The sequence below is a fragment of the Taurulus bubalis genome, assembly GCF_910589615.1.
Source record: "Taurulus bubalis genome assembly, chromosome: 21".
Taxonomy (NCBI): Eukaryota; Metazoa; Chordata; class Actinopteri; order Perciformes; family Cottidae; genus Taurulus; species Taurulus bubalis.
Window position 1 is genome coordinate 1,725,241 of NC_136609.1, and position 16,876 is coordinate 1,742,116.

At 46.8% G+C, this 16,876-nt stretch overlaps 1 protein-coding gene across 1 annotated transcript; it reads left to right on the forward strand.

Moving 5' to 3' along the window:
* Positions 1–18: 18 nt before the first annotated feature.
* On the forward strand, positions 19–16,733 carry LOC306752958 (protein Shroom2-like; the record flags this gene model as incomplete). The annotated part of the gene is made up of 10 exons (XM_079236791.1): positions 19–162; positions 1,226–1,374; positions 8,612–8,734; positions 8,845–11,110; positions 11,244–11,293; positions 12,467–13,156; positions 14,333–14,839; positions 15,499–15,664; positions 15,747–16,019; positions 16,470–16,733. 10 exons carry the CDS (start codon positions 19–21, stop codon positions 16,731–16,733), a joined length of 4,632 nt encoding a protein of 1,543 aa, XP_079092917.1.
* Between the last annotated feature and the right edge of the window lie 143 nt (positions 16,734–16,876).

Sequence of the window (16,876 nt, forward strand, 5' to 3'; positions counted from 1 at the left end):
GAAGTGAGGGAGGTGAACATGCGGAGAGGCTCGGAGCCGCAGAGGAAAAAGGATGAAGAGGAGGATGAAGAGCGGGTGGAGGTGCTGCTCCGAGGCAAAGCACCCTGGGGCTTCACCCTGAGGGGCGGCACCGAGCACAGAGAGCCGCTGGTCATCACAAAGGTGCAACACCCAAAACCCAGCCATTATATTTCGTAATCGTTCTATTTCTTCATATTGCACAGTGACACAGGCCCGAAGCACAAAGATGCTTAGTTTACTTTCACAGGGTTCTGACGCTCATGGAAAACCTGGAAAAGTCATGGAATTTTAAAATGGTAAAAGTCCTTGAAAAAAATAAAACTCCAAAAGTTTAGTAAAAGTCATGTAAATGTGTTATATTCATGTGTTCATGACGTTCATTTACGCTGAGCTTGAAATAATGAATATGCTTTTAAAAGAAAGACTCAGAATATAAGCAGGCATACATACAGGCATCTATATAAATGTTTATTCTTTTAATCAAACTATTGTCTCATTCATTTGAGTCATTTAAGGTTTACTGTATGCTTTGTGTTCTCATTGTTAGTTTAAATACTACATTTACTCACTTTTTACTGTTTACACCCAGATCTCACTAAATGTTTGTCATGAACATTTGGTTTAAAGTCATGGAAAAGTCATGGAACCTATTGGTCAGAATGTGTATGAACCCTGACATCATAGAAGCTGACACCAGAGAATATATTTGGCATTCGCATTTGACAAATAGTTAATATTCTGTCAATCAGCTTCATAGTTAATTGATCGTCAAACGCACGTTTTTTCATTTACAGACGGAAACCCGAACAAACGAATGCTTTTTAAAATGAAGCAGCATAAATAAGTGATATATAAAATACTTAATGCAATATAAGATGCGTTTACCCTCTCCGCTATTAGAAGGGTTATAATGAACCTTCTCCACCTGCAGCCAGCGGGTGAGCAGTGCTCCTCCAGCCTCCTCGGGTTGCAGACGGGGCGGCGTTTTAATTTTTAATCGGAGCACTCGGGTTGCCGGCCTGAGGATGAAACCGAACCCTCCGAGAGCCGAGCGCCTCCAGAGGGCTGAGGAAGGAAACGGTGTTGCTGCAGCAGAAGACTTTGCTGTAACTCTTTGCGACACATGCATGACAGGCCTTCAGATCCACTGCATGTTAATGCACTTTGAACGTGTGTGTGTGTGTGTGTGTGTGTGTGTGTCCAGGTGGAGCAGGGCAGCGTGGCGGCGGCCGTCGGCCTCCAGGCCGGTGATGAGCTGCTTAGCGTGAGCGCCGTCCCGCTCGGCGGCTCCCGGCAGGAGGCCGTCATCCTGGTGAAGAGCGCCCACAGGACCCTGACCCTGGCGGTCCGGAGGTACCAAAAGAACCCGGGCAGCGGTTCTGATTTAAACGAGGAACCATCTGATCAAAGAACAAAGAAACCAGATTATGATCGGACCAGACAGCTTTGATTCCAGTTCCTGCCGTTGTTTACTTTCAGAGCAAAAGACTCGGAAATCAGAAAATGCTGACCGCGTAATTATTATGGGCTGTCATTTCGCAATTTAGTTATAAGGCAAGGCAAGGCAAGGCAAGTTTATTTGTAGAGCACATTTCAACAACAAGGCGATTCAAAGTGCTTCACATAAAACCATTAAAAGCATCAAAACATAATGCAGATTTAAAAACAGTTAAGAAAACATTAAAACAGTCAAAAAAACAAAATAAAAGTAGAAAAAGCAACTTAAAAAATAAAAGTTGAATAAAAGTTGCAGTGCAGTTTAAGAAATAAAATGCAGTAGTGAGATGCAGTAATTGAATCTGGTTCAGTTAAAGGCAGCAGCAAACAGAAAAGTCTTCAATGTGGACTTAAAGGAGCTGAGGGTCTCAGCAGACCTGCAGCTCTCAGGACCTTGTTCCAGATATGTGGAGCAGAAAAGATGAACGCTGCTTCTCCATGTTTAGTTCTGACTCTTGGAACAGAAAGTAGACTCGTCCCAGATGACCTGAGGGGTCACATGGTTCATAAGGTAGCAGCAGATCACAAACATACTTAGGCCCTAAACCATTCAGTGCTTTATAAACCAGCAGCAGGATTTTAAAGTCAATTCTTTGTTTGACAGGGAGCCAGTGCAAAGACCTCAGAACTGGAGTGATGTGATCCACTTTCCTGGTCTTAGTGAGGACTCCAGCTGCAGCGTTCTGCAAGATGCAGAAGATGCATTTACTGTCGACAGGAAAGTCCAACATCTAAGACTTACGTTATTTTTTAGATAAACAAAATTCTGATTTAAATGAGTAACTATCTGATCAAAGAACAAATAAACCAGGTTATAAATGGGACCAGATACATGTTGGTGTGACAGACATGTGTAAACTAAATATATCTTTAATGGTCCACTATGTTCTGCCGTTGTTCTGCTTAATGACAGATGTGTTGCTCCGGTTGGCTCAGATGAGGGAGGTTCTGCAGTGGTTCTGCAGTGGTTCTGCAGTGGTTCTGCAGTGGTTCTGCAGTGGTTCTGCAGTGGTTCTGCACATGTTCTGCAGTGGTTCTGCAGTGTGTGATCTTCTTCTTTGTCATGATTCATAACTCACTGGTCTGTGATAGTTTGTGTGACAACACAGAAAGATTTAGCGCCACCTTGTGGAGGCTTGAGCCAACTGTGTGAAATATTGATATTCTGCTTCCTCAGAACTTTACTGTGTGACAAAAATATTTCAGTATTCATGGGATGCCGCAAATATCTTGAATATTAATATACAAACACATATATATTCCATTCAAATGTTTTAATTCCCTATTTTCATTTTTACGAAAATGTATTTGGGTCAAGTATATCCAGCATCACTGCATTATTTTAGATTTGTCGTATGCAAGTGACCTAAGAAAGAAAAGGTCTGCTGTTATAATAAAATGACACGGATCTTTATTTCATATTATACTGAAGATCCAAACTGATTTACAGAAATGAAGGGGACAAATGAAAAGGTTAAAGAACAGAATAAGCCTCATTTCTTTGTTGTTTTATTTTTCTATACTGTAAAGATCTTTTGGGAACTACTTTGGCCTCCAGCAGAATAATCCCCTTATTGATGTCCTGTCCTGTCAGAATTATTAGCTCACTGGCAAATGGCAACAGAGTCTTAAAGCCTGAATCCAATTACCAGCTGCAAAGCCTCCACCATGGACTCAGCTTTGCAGAGTGGGTCGAGTCCACAGAGGGAAAGGTGGGCCGCCGCCGCGTCTCCACAACCCGCCGCCGCTGAGGAGACGCTGCACCTAGCCGGGTCTAGAGGGCGGGCGGCGGGCTGGTCCTGAGAGGGGGCGCTTCAAAGCCGGCTCTCAGGGGCGGGCGAGTCGCCCCGAGAGCCGCCTCGGTCCGGCCGCGCTCCCCCGTTTGCAGGAGCAGTGGTACGGCCCACGTTGCCTAGGTGAGTTGACACTGCTTAGTGGGATAGGCCATATCAGCAGAGCCCATTGTCTTCAGGGGCTTTGGCCGCTGCAACCAGCACAGAGTGGGCGCTACTGTCGGAGGTTCCTCTCGCTCTGGACACGTTTGTTTTGTCGAAGATAAAAGAGAAGATGTTCACTCCTCTCTTTGCGTCTATCTCTCTGATTCAATCATCAAGTGGGAGTACATCAGGAAGCTGTGTGTGAGCGACACATAAAGGCTGAGAGGCGTTTTCCCAAAAGGATCAGCGGTACATTTAAAAAGAGAGAGCCTGACTAACTGCTTTTAAGGTGCTGAGGATGTACCTGAAGGGTGGAAGGTGACGGAGGACCACGTCAGCGCAGGTAAACCGATGTTTCATTTAATACGTCTTCTCGTGCGTCTGGTGCTGGAGCTTCACCAGAGATGCTCCCTGAATTCAACAGTTGTTAATCACAGTTACAGCTCTTTAACCTGTTGTCTCTCTCACACACACACACACACACACACACACACACACACACACACACACACACACACACACACACACACACACACACACACACACAGGCACAGGCACAGGCACATGTTATTTGACCCTGACAAAGAGGAGTCGTGTTATTCACAGACTAGAAAGCATGCAGAGAACTATTATGAAAGTCCTAATCTCAGATCTCAGATCCAGAGTTTCGAGAATCTGTTTTTATTTTTGTTGCGGTCTCACAATGCAGAGAAACCCGTTTAAAATCTAAATATCTGCACTGAGATCACGTCATTATGATAAAAACACATCAGATCTGCACATTTATGCAGGAAACAAATATTTAGTAAGTCACCATCAGCAACATGTCAGCGTGGGCTTTTGGAAATGGCATGTTTCAGTCTTTTCTTTCACTTTTTAAAAAGATAATTTAAATACTCGTCTGTTGCAGTCTCTCGTGGTGAAGTTTATTTATATATATCTCTCGATGAAGTGAGAACGGAGCCAGATGTTCCAGGTGTTGCTCGTCTTCAGGTCTGCATCGGGTCAAAGGTCGTGCATGTTCCTCCCTCTTGTTGTGTTAGCGCTGCAGCGGCACGCCGATAAGCCCGGCGCTGATGACGCTCGCACTTCTATTGTCGCCGCGTGTCGAGCTCAGCGGGGCGAGAGGAATACCTCCCTGCTCATCGGGGGACCGGCTGTGCGTCACTTTTGGATAAGAAGTGAGAACTTAAGAGATAAAAGGGATGTTGACAAACTGCATAATGTGTCATGGATATAGACGTTTACAATCTCAGAATGTTTACATCGTGATAAAAGTCACTTTATCACAGTGATGCCATGAATCAGCCTGCTCATTGATTTAGAACACGTGACAAAATGTCCTTAAACAAGCAGAGAACATGCTCATATAGATTTTATATGAGTATGAATATATACCTCTACCATCACACCACTTGATTAACACCAAATATTTCATCAAAGGTTTCCTAATTTGAGCAGCGACGTCTCTTCAAACACATGATTTGTATTTTAAACAAAGAGTGGAGGAGTTTCTTCATGGTGGAGTCGTCTCTCGGTATCTTCCTCCCTCCTCCTCCCTCGTCTTCCTCCCCCTCAGCCTGACGTTGGCTGCTATCTCTATAAACAGACCCGGACTCGGGCCAAACATTCCTGTCTGTGTTCCCTGACAAGGACGCTGTTGTAGATCTTCAGCAGAAAAACAAGGTTGTGATGGAATGAATACAGAAGTATCAGATGGTGGATGATGGGAAAACCTGTCTGGAGTCCCAGTTTACACACACAATGTGATAGAGCCAAGTAATGAAACATCAGAGCCCCTGACATATAGATCTGCACCAGTTAGACATGCAGGTGGAAGTGTGGTGTCATTTGGTGGAGAAAGTGCTCCGCCTCCCGTGGACAGGAAGTTTAAAGCTGAGAAACATTTGGTTTGATTTGATCTTTTTGGTCGATCAGGATCGTCTCTTAAGAACCAGATTTCATGTAGTTATTTTAATTTAGGTGGAGTTTAAAGGTTCAATTTGGATTCAGAAAAAACTTGGAACTACAAATGGAGTTGTTGTTAATGCATAAATATAATAAGACAACATGATTTCAGTAAAGTCCTTGTAGCTTGTGCTATAGGAGCGGTTGTGTTGCATTGCTACATTGTTGCATTGCTACATTGCTACATTGCTACATTGTTTCTTCATCTCTCTCCCGACTGACCGACTGTTGTGGCGTTCACATCCCGTTGATTTGACTTTCCCAGCAGCCCCGGCGGCTCTGCAGGCCCAGCCACTTGCAGCCCAAACACACTCTAGATTACAGCGATGACTCCTCCCCCTCGCCTCAAATCCCCCTTTGTAATCCCAGAGGAAATCTCCTCCTCCGCACAAGGTGCAGTGTGTTTGTGTTCCTCAGACTGGTGTCAGACTGGTGTCAGACTGGTGTCAGACTGGTGGGAGCTGTGGTGTCAAAGTGGACCTTTTTATTTAGGTTTCTGAAGGAGTGAAGTGAAGAGACCTTTTTGAAAGCAGGACTGATGTAGAGCACAGAGACAAACTAAAGTCAGGCCTGTGAGGGTAAGTGGACACGTCTCCTCCTCCAGCTAACTTCATTTAGAAACACCCGGACAGGTTGAGACGTTTATGTCATAATTATTACAATACTTAGAGTTCTTACTGCGTTCATAAATAAGATTGTAATACTTAAATCATAGAAGAGATTTGCCTGTAACTTGACTTATTGGTAGTTTTTCTGAGCCACTCCATGATTGCTGTTTTTTTAATTCACTAATTGATCATTAATTAAGTCCAAAAGATGTGAGAAAATTAAGATGTGGAAAATTAAGTTACCGAAACATAAATGGATGATATTCAGTTTATAATGAAATAAAACGATGAGAGAGAAGTTAGAACCAGAGAATGTTTGCTTTAAAATCACTTTAATCGGTCAAAAAGTTGAGCGAATTAGTTATCTGTTCACCAACTAACCTGTTCAGTACATCCTGGGATACTGTGTGTGTGTGTGTGTGTGTGTGTGTGTGTGTGTGTGTGTGTGTGTGTGTGTGTGTGTGTGTGTGTGTGTGTGTGTATTGCATCAGAATTGCGACTATTTAAGACCCAACTGGATTCCTTTACAAACCTATTCTCCTCAAACCTCCACCGGAAGTCCAACATGTTGTTTTTTTAGCTCCTTTTCTTCCGCTTGATCAAATGCTCTCAGTGACGAATGTTCCCGTCAGCTGTGCTTCTGCTTCCTGACTCGTCTGCGTCGTGGGAGTGAGCGCTGGCGTCGCCTCCCCGGTCGAGTGTCTGTGACGGAGCAGCTGTCTCCTCTGACAATGGAGCTGCAGCGCTTTAGAAAAAGTGACATTTGCATTTCTATTGTGCAGGAGTTCGTTTGGAGGCGACTCTCACTGTGTGTGTCACACTGGACAAAGGGAGAGAAGGGTTTCTTCGTTTAAGAAACAGTTTAAGATGAAAGAATTGGAGCCTTTTCCTACGTTTTCACACAGTTTTGTTTGTTTGGAATCCACAAAAGAAGAAGAGCTGCGTCTGCGTTGGTTTGTCGCTGAAGATAGACGCTCAGTCGAGCCAAACGAGTTCATTCAAGCTTCCAATGTCTGGAGGAAAGTACCAAAAACGTAGTTAAAAAGTTGGTGTTTTAGTGCACAGCAGGTCAGATGAGCATGCAGACATTGTCTACTGCAACCATACAATTCAACATATAGTAAAGTTATAAGAGAAAGATGTCTGCAACCACTTGTTGGCTTTTTAATGTTATGCCTTTTTGTGTTTATTTTAATAGTTGATTCAATACCAAATATCTCTTCTGTCTCTTGAGGGATTGCACAGGGAATCCGGGACAGTGGAAGTATTGTTAGCAGGCGCCGCTCTTTCTTTACTCTGTCAGACTCTCAGACTCCTGGGAGACGGCAACCAGAGATGTTTTCTGGGGCGAGGGTTCCCCTCCCTGCATTCCTGGGCTCAAAGAATGCAACGTGTCCACCGTGACCGAGCCGGCTTCACCTTCCAATCACAGCCAAGGAAATCTCATTTGGTTGCGATATTTCACATCCACCTGACACTTGAACTTGGGAAAGAGAATGTATGTTTTGTTTTAAGCTGCACATTAAAACTGGGAGGTTATGGCGGCGGTTGTGGATCCCGTCTCTCAAATTTTCCTCCAAGCTAAGCAGTTAATCTCCGTCTGGGCCATATGGCTGTGCCGGATCTGTCCTCTCCGGTTGTGGAAGCCCTTCAGAGTAAGAGGTCCCAGCCTGCTTCCTCATCAATCTGTGAGAACGTCGGCTCCGTGATTTTGGTCCAAAATGCAGCGACACGTCTGCATTTAAAAAGCACAGATTGTCCCATTGAGGGAGCTGTGGTGAGATCATTAGAGGGGTGGTGTGTGTGGCTTCTGATTGGCCAACAGGTTTACCTTTGCCTTGTTTCAGTTTGCAGCTGTCTAACCTGCATTAGACCCTCAGACTCCCTGGTTTCCTATGTCTGCTTTAGAGGGAAGAACGATTGTATTATTCTGTGTCTCTTCATGCCTTCTGATGCTGACTCTATCTCCTACCTCCTACCTCCTTCTCTTCTTTCTTCTTCCTTCGCTCGCCGCCCATCAGGGCTAAAATGGTCGATGTCACAATGCCATCAGAAACCGAGGTTCACGTGGCGAGGAACTTTCTCAGCAAGATTTTGCGCAGCTCTATGAGGTACAGCCTCGTGTCGTTCTGCTTGCTGCTAGTTTTGAACCCAACTGATGGAGTCTGTGCGTTGTGCTCCTTCCTTCCTTCCTTCCTTCCTTTCTTCCTTCCTTCCTTCCTTCCTTCCTTCCTTCCTTCCTTTGTGTTCTGTGTGTTTCTTTCTTCTTGTGGGTGCTAATTGTCATAGTTATATTCAGCCTCCTCATAGCTTTTAGTTGGTTTTCATGTCATGAAGTTGACATGTCATATTTTTTCCTCTGGTTTTAATATGTTGTGTGAAATTAGGATGTTGAAAACGTGTACATCTTTTCTTTTTCAACATGCTCTCCAGGAAAAACCGTTTCAAAGAGTACGTGCAAATTCATTTGACTTCTGAAAAATATATAATAGGTTGAGAAAAAAAAGTTCAATCATTGAACTCTGCAGCTGAAATGTCAAATACTCCCTTGTTTCAAGTGCTTGCCTCTGTGCCTTGCAGGAAGGATGATCCAAACTCACGCCCCCACTCCTGGCACTCCTCCAAGCTGACAGAGGAGGAGGCGGAGCCTGCCAGGCGAGACGCCGCCACGGCATCGATCTGGCAGCCAAAACATGAAGCAAGGTGAGACTTCAGGGTTCTCTTTCAGCTTCTCAGCGTTACACAGGGAAGAACTTTTTTTGTTTTTTTATTAATTTGTTAACATTGGTCTTGTTTCTGATGATACACACCAGGCCCAAAGAGTTGGATCAAGGGGACCAGAACTTCCAGTGTCTGCTAACCAGCCCGTTGAGCTCAGGGAACAACATGGAGAAACTGGAGCGTCCCTCTCATCTCTTCCCACCGGGTCGTCTTTCCCCGACTAAATACGTCAGCAGTGCTGAGCCGCTCTGTGCACCAGGAGGCAAAAGAGAGTCCGGGTTCAACTGCTTCTCCATCACCTCCAGCCCTCCTGGTCATGATGGGAAGGGTACCAGCACTGAAAACATTTTCTTCAAGGGCTTTCACAGTGAAGGGCCTCAGCAGGCGGAGCGGCCCAGGTACCTGCAGCCGGCGCTGGGGAACAGCGACTGGGAGGAGGCTGCCTCTCGGGTCTCCGTCGCAGGCAGGCCCAACGTAGGCCCGGTGTGGCAGGTACCAGAGAAGAAGAAGTCCCAGTCTCCTCCTCCTCCACAGCCTCCCCTGCGGAGTGACAGTTTTGCTGCCACAAAGGTGTTCCCGTACTCTGACGGCCCGAGCGGTCCAGCGAAGACCCACGGCAGGTCCATTGAAAAACTGACAGAAAGCAACCTCAGATCTCAGCAGGAGACAGAGGCCAGACGTAGCTTCAACCCGCTGTCCACCAAAGACTTCCTCCTCCCCAACCCGGCAGCTGACCACAACCACAACCAGCTGCAGCCCAACAAACTCTTCTCGCTGTCCAGCAATGATGTCAGACAGTCTCATTACACCCAACCACCCGCCCACCAGAGGCAATACAGTGACGAAAGCCCCTTCTGCATGCAGACCAGGTCAGCACCTCCCACCAAGATTCAGAGTGTAGGAAGCTACTATCGCAGCCTGCAGGAACTGCCCACAAACATCTTCAGCCGGAAACACGCCCGGCACTCCACAGCCTCCATGGCTAGTTCTGCTGCAAACCCAAACCAGGAGAACGTGGGGCACAACAGATACTACGGCCCGGCAAGCAAGCATTCGGTTCAGACTGCTGAGCTCCAGGTTCGGCACGGCAAAGTAGGGGGCCGAAGGGGGGAAATGGAGAAACCGCAACGGGTGAACAGCAATGAACCAGGCTTCTCAAGTTCCTTGAAGACAAACGGTAAGACAAAATACTCTCTACCTCAGTCACAGCTGCCTTATAGTGAAATCAAGGAGCGCAGTAGTCATTCCAACCTGGGGAATGGTCTTCATTATGACCGCCAAGCCTCTGAACTTCCTGTCCGAAGCCAGGAGGACGCTGCAAAGAGAGTTGAAGGGCACGCTAATGACACGAAAAGACACGTCGCAACGCAACAAAGTAATGATCATAAGGTTGGTCTTTCACGGCACCAAGACCCATGGGTGCCGCAAGAAGACCACCGAATATCCCCCCTCAAAACCCCACTCCTCCACTCCCTTGCCCAGGAGAGTAGGAGTCTGGCCGTGAGGCAACCAGCAGCTACGACCACGGGTGCAACGCAGGATGCCAGTGACATCATGGCCGCTGGCAGTGGGAAGTCTTATCGTCGCAGCGACCGGTATGCCACCACCCTGCGCAATGAGATCCAGCAGAAGCGAGCCCAGCTGCAAAAGAGCCGTAGCGCTGCAACCCTGACATGCAATGCCGAGGACGAGGAGGCCGAGGAGTGGAGGTCCACGGAGACGTCTATGTCTTCCGGTGTGTCCTTCTCCAACACCTACAAAGACCACCTGAAAGAGGCGCAGGCCAGGGTCCTCCAGGCCACCTCCTTCCAGAGACGAGACCTTGAGCCTCTTGGACCTGAGGTGCCGGTAGTTAAACCCTCCAATGGACGCATTAGAGGACGTAAGCGCTTCCCAATGGCCAAGAGGATGCACTCCTTCTCAGAGCCTGACAAGATACACAAGGTGGGAGTAGAGGGAGAACCCCAGACGGGGTCTTTCGGAGAGCGGAGGAAGTTCTTCGAGGTGAAACCGGCGTTTTCCAGGCCTGTGCTGAAGTCCTGTCAGGGTGCAAACTTGAATGCGGACCTTGGTGAGATCGGCAAACCCAAAGAGATGACTCCCTCTGCAGAGGAGGAGGCTCACGCATGTGCAGAACACCTGAGCCCCGGACATAGGCAGGAGTTGGCAGAGCAGCAGAGGCTTGGGACCTTCGCTGAGTACCAGGCTACGTGGAACCAGCAGAAGAAGTTACCCGAGGCCAAGACGCAGGGGAGGTACCACTCAGCGGAGAACATCCTGGATGCAGATGGCGAGGAGAAGGCTGTGTGCGTCCACGAGAGATCCCGATCGTCTCCCTCTGCAGACTTCTATACACAGGTGAGAGTAAAGGGGTGTTTGAAGTTAAGCTGTATTTTATTATGTTCTTAAGCAAGGCTGGATGTTTTCATCCAAGAGCTTGTGAACGGATTTGCAGAGTTAAGCAAAGAAGTCTTTCACTTTTCTTTTGCAGAACATTCCTTCCACATGGAGAGATCCCCCCAGCCAGCCGAGCACTTCCAGGTGAGACTAAGGTTTACAATATTTATACATGCAAAAGATTGATAATACAGAAGCCAATTGAGATGAAACATACTTAGAATGTACAACAATCAGTGGAATCAACATGTAAATGTGGGATTTTAGTGGTGAGATTTCAGAGAAAGAACACGTCTCAGTTTCTATTTCCAGGTTTCTAAAAGGAAGGTATTATTATCCTGCAGACTAGATCTCTTCCTCGCCGTATATCTGGTGTTGTTGGAGCTTATGTTGAGGTGAACAGTATCTTCTGGCATCCTGTAAACTACACCCACATTTACAAAAGCGTGTGCAATTACAGGTGGTTCACAGCGGGTGGAGATCATTTGAACCGTGAGCTGCTTTTCAAAATGAACAATTATCGGTTTTGTTAGTGATTGCTTTCTCTGCTAAATGTTGATATTTATCTAAAGCTTTTTTTTTTTTGTGAAATATGAGTTATCTTAAGTGATTAGTTACTATAAGTTCTTCTTTCTAGTTTTACTTCATGCACCTTTTTAGTTGGTGGTGTTTAAACAAAATAAAACTGAAGTTTGAGGTACTTTGTGCAGTTTTGCTTTAGATTCATGCCCATTTCACTTTAGTGTCATTTAGTGTGAACAAACGGCTGTCGGGCAGCTAATTTAATCTTGTAAATCAATTCATTATAATATTTATTTAGTGGAAATGTCTCTTTTTTTTTATCGGACCACCTGCCCTTATCTCCGTCTCTGTGTTTGGTTTTCACACCCGTAGCTCAGGTTCCTAAACCGTAACGCACACAATCAGACATTCAGTGGAGCAAACATGGAGGTAAAGAAGGAAACAACTTCTTGTGGACTATTTTCCAAAATTTAGGAGCTGTTGGATTTTCGCTGGATTCTATGTTTTTTTTCTACTAGAAAATTACTTCTGACTCTGATGTTTGAACTGAAACACACACTGTACACGTAGAACATATCCACGAGTACCTGCATACTTTTTATCAATATGTCAATATATTAAACTCCTTTTGAAAGAACTGAGATTCATAAAAAAGGATAAAGTGCAGACTTCTTGCCACCAGAAACAAATATAGTAGTTTAAGCATCTCTATAAAGAAAGACAGACAATGCTTTAACCTCTTTTGTAAGTTAAAAATCAGTTACTGATGCAGTTTGTTTTAACTTTGACCTCCAGAGGAAAAACAGAGAGCCGGCTGCGATGCCATCCCGACCACAGCCCACAGTCGGCCCCGTCAGTCCCCAGAAGCGAGGGCCCGGTCCCAGGCCTCGCCGACCACAGGACCGGTCCCTCCCACACCACACACTCCTCAGGCCCTCGCAGCCTCAGCCCCGGATCCCAGTATCCATCCCAGCTTCCTCAAACCAAGGGCCTCCTGCCTCCGCCCAGGCCCCATTTAGGCCCGGAAACCACATCCTCCTCCCAGGAATTCCTCCCTGGCTCCCAGGCAGACCCGTCAGCGCTCCAGCCTCGGTCCGGCTGCAGCTCTGACACCCAGCACTGCGGCGCTGCCCAGACCTCCTCCACTTCCCAGACCTCCTCCACTTCCCAGACCTCCTCCACTTCCCAGACCTCCTCCGCCGGCCAGACCTCCTCCGCCGGCCAGACCTCCTCCGCCGGCCAGACCTCCTCCGCTGTTCAGACCTCCTCCGCCGGCCCCGCCTCGGCCAGAGCCGACCGGAGCAGAGGAGGTGGAGGAACCGAGGCGGAGAAGGATCCTTCCTCGTCCTCCCTGCTCTGCTGCCGGACCGCCGCTCCGTCTTTCCCTGCGTCAGAGCGAGCGCGGTCTCCCTCGCCGCAGTTTGCACCGCGGAGGCTGACCGACAGACCGCCGGCCGCGTCCCTTCAGGATGACTCACCTCTCAGGTAAGCCGCTTAGCAGAAGGGCTTCAGGTTTACGCCCCTCGTTACGTGAGGCCACAAGAGGAGGCTTTGAACTTCAGGTAAACCAGCTCACGTCGACGGATAGAAGGAGGACAATGTGACCGTTACACTTTAAGGAATGACCGAAGAAGAAGCCTGAAATATGCAGACGGTTAGATCGAGCTTGTTGTCTGTAATTTAGTTGAAGCTTTGGTTTGCCTTTCAGTTCTACTGAAGGAGCCATCCTTTAATTAGAAATGCTCGACTGTGCAGCTCTGAGGTTTCCCTACTCTGAGCTTCATTCTTTGAACGGGTGATTTTGAATCTACAGTAAGAAAGTATTGTGTTTAAGACGAATTATGTGAAAGCTCCAGCTGCTCATCTTCAGTCGTTGAGGTTAAGATGACTAAGATCTCCTGGTGGTTTAAATACTGAAGAGCAAAGAGTTGTTTGGAAGCCAGAAAAGTCCTCGTGGTTTTTTGCGTCTTACATTTATTTATGTGATGCTGAATTTAAACATGCAACTTCAGTCCCTCAGTTAATAATTATATATTCAGAGTTCTTAAGGTCATGGAAAACCTGGAAAAGTCATGGAGTTTTAAAATGGTTATTTCCAGGCCTGGAAAGGTCCTTGAAAAAACATAAAATCCCAAAAGTTTAGTAAAAGTCATGTAAATGTGTTATATTCATGTGTTCATGTCGTTCATTTACGCTGAGTTTGAAATAATTAATATGCTTTTAAAAGAAAGACTCAAAATATAAGCAGGCATACATACAGGCATCTATATACATGTTTATTCTTTTAATCAAACTATTGTCTCATTCATTTGAGTCATTTAAGGTTTACTGTATGCTTTGTGTTCTCATTGTTAGTTTAAATACTACATTTACTCACTTTTTACTGTTTACACGCAGACTTCACTAAATGTTTGTCATGGACATTTGGTTTAAAGTCCTGAAACCCATTGGTCAGGATGTGTATGAATCCTGCATATAGATGATGACAACATGCTTAAATGGTAGTTTAAATAACATACAGGAAACAAACAAGATGTTATATATTAATTTATGGAAAGAGCTACTATGAGGCACAGGATGAGGACCGCACATTGAGAATAAGACTGTCTCCTTTGTTTTCAGATGTTTGGGATGAATACTTTAATATTGCTTCCTGTCCAGGTCAGGCCAGGGTGTGAGGATCCCTGCTGAGATGGATGTGAATCCGCCTGTGAGGAAAGTCCCCGTGAGGATCGTCCACGCCGAGTCCAGCTCGCCCCGAGAGGGCCGGGCCTACCTGCCTCAGAGTGGCGAGACCTGCAGCTTCCAGCCTCCGGTCCACGTCTCCTCCCTGAGCGGCGCAGAGCGCCCGGCCTCCTCCCTGTTCAGCGCCTACACCCGCCAGGACCCGGCTCCGGCCTCAGGGCCGCTGCAGGAGCCGAGTCCAGCGGGGGATCGGCGCCTGGAGGAGGACGCCAAGAGAGAGGAGCTGGCTAGGGACATCATGGGCAAGGACAAGACCCTGGTGGACATCTTGGACCAGAGCGGCAGGATGACCACCATGGACCTGATGGAAGGACTCTTCCCCAGGGAGGAGCAGGTCCTGGAGGGGAACCACTCGCGCAGGAGGGCCTCGTCCGGCTCCTCCGGCTCCAGACTGCCCACCTCTTCCCCCAGGAGCATGGACAGGTGGGACCTTTAACACGTTCTTTAAATGATTTATTCACCTTGAGCTGCTTATTCTATATTCAGAATTTACAAAAGAGATCAACACGATGTGAGCTGGAAGTGTTAAAACATTTTTCTGAATCAATTATAAATAAAAATGCAATTCAGATAAATGTGCAGTAAATGAAAAAGGAAAAATGTATTCTGTCTGACAATTGTACAAATAAAGAAGGAGATACCCGAAAAAACTATGAATGTAATGACCAAACTAAGTGTTATAGACTAATAAAGGTTGAACCAGCTGGACTGGACAAATTGTAGCAGCCTGCTGCCCTCTGGTGGACAAATATCTCATTACATGTATCCGTTCAAAACGACCTCTCTAGTTGATTGTTCTTTAAATTACAGGCAATTTATTTTAAATTAGCCCGAATATGCAACACTATTTATCTTGTATTGCGGCTATTGTTAGTTAATAATGATAATAATACTTTCATAACATTAAATGCAGCTCAATTTGCTTCAAGAGAAACAAATCAACAAAACGTATTTAAAAAAAGGAGAAGAAGCAAATACATTAAAATAAAGTTTTAAAAAAGGATAATATGAGTTGATAGTGGTAAAAACGTGTGTGTGTGTGTGTGTGTGTGTGTGTGTGTGTGTGTGTGTGTGTGTGTCAGGCGGGAGGAGGAGGACCTGTCTGCAGCCTCCCTGGTCCCCAGCTCCTCCTACTACAACACATCGGCTCCCAAAGCCGAGCTCCTCATCAAGATGAAGGACATGCAGGAGCAGCTGGAGGAGCAGGACTCTGAGGACGAGCTGGACGTCGACCTCGCCGGCAAGAAGGTAAAGACACGCCTCGTGTTTTCATTTCCCACAGGTATTTGCTGCGTACTTAGTTTTGACTGTGTTGTGTTGAATCCCCCAGCAGGAGCTTATCTCCAGCCTGGCCAGGAAGCTGGCGGTGCTGCGGGACGCCCGGCTCAGCCTGCAGGAGGACGTGGAGGACAACGAGGCCCTGGGCCGGCAGGTGGAGGCCACCGTGCGGCGGCTCTGCCGGGCCAACCAGCTCGACAAGTTCTGCATGTTTGTGGGCGACCTGGACAAGGTGGTGAGCCTGCTGCTGTCGCTGTCGGGGCGGCTCGCCCGGGTGGAGAACGCCCTCAACGGCCTGGAGGACGAGGCCCCGCCGGAGGAGAAGGTAACAGCCGGGGGCGAAGGGAGAAGAACCCTGAATCTGTTGATGTGTTCCCGATTCAGGGTTCTTCCGGTCATGGAAAACCTGGAAAAGTCATGGGATTTTAAAATGGTCATTTCCAGGCCTGGAAAAGTCCTTGAAAAAGTTTAGTAAAAGTCATGTAAATGTGTTATATTCATGTGTTCATGTCATTTATTTACGCTGAGTTTGGAATAATGAATATGCTTTTAAAAGAAAGACTCAAAATATAAGCAGGCATACATACAGGCATCTATATAAATGTTTATTCTTTTAATCAAACTATTGTCTCATTCATTTGAGTCATTTACTCACTTTTTACTGTTTACACCCAGATTTCACGAAATGTTTGCTCATGGACATTTGGTTCAAAGTCATGGAACCCATTGGTCAGAATGTTATGAACCCTGACTACTAACACGAACCCTTCCTCAGCGAACCCTGACGGAGAAGCGGAGGCTGCTGATGCAGCAGCACGAGGACGCCAAGGAGCTGAAGGAGAACCTGGACCGCCGGGAGCGGCTGGTGTCCGGCATCATGGAGGCGCACCTGGACGCGGAGAGCCTGGACGACTACCGGCACTTTGTGAAGATGAAGTCGGCCCTCATCATCGAGCAGCGCAAGCTGGAGGACAAGGTCAAGCTGGGCGAGGAGCAGCTCAAGGGTCTGATGGACAGTTTGCCGCCGCCGCCGCTCTGATGCCGCTCACCTGGAGGAGCGTCCAGAGGAGCTGCGTGTAGCGTTTCTATATCCACGTCTTTGTTGAGCTGTTCATGCATTTCAAACATGAATACTACATTTCCCTTTTGGACAAGCAAAGAGCCTCAGGAGGAAACGACGGC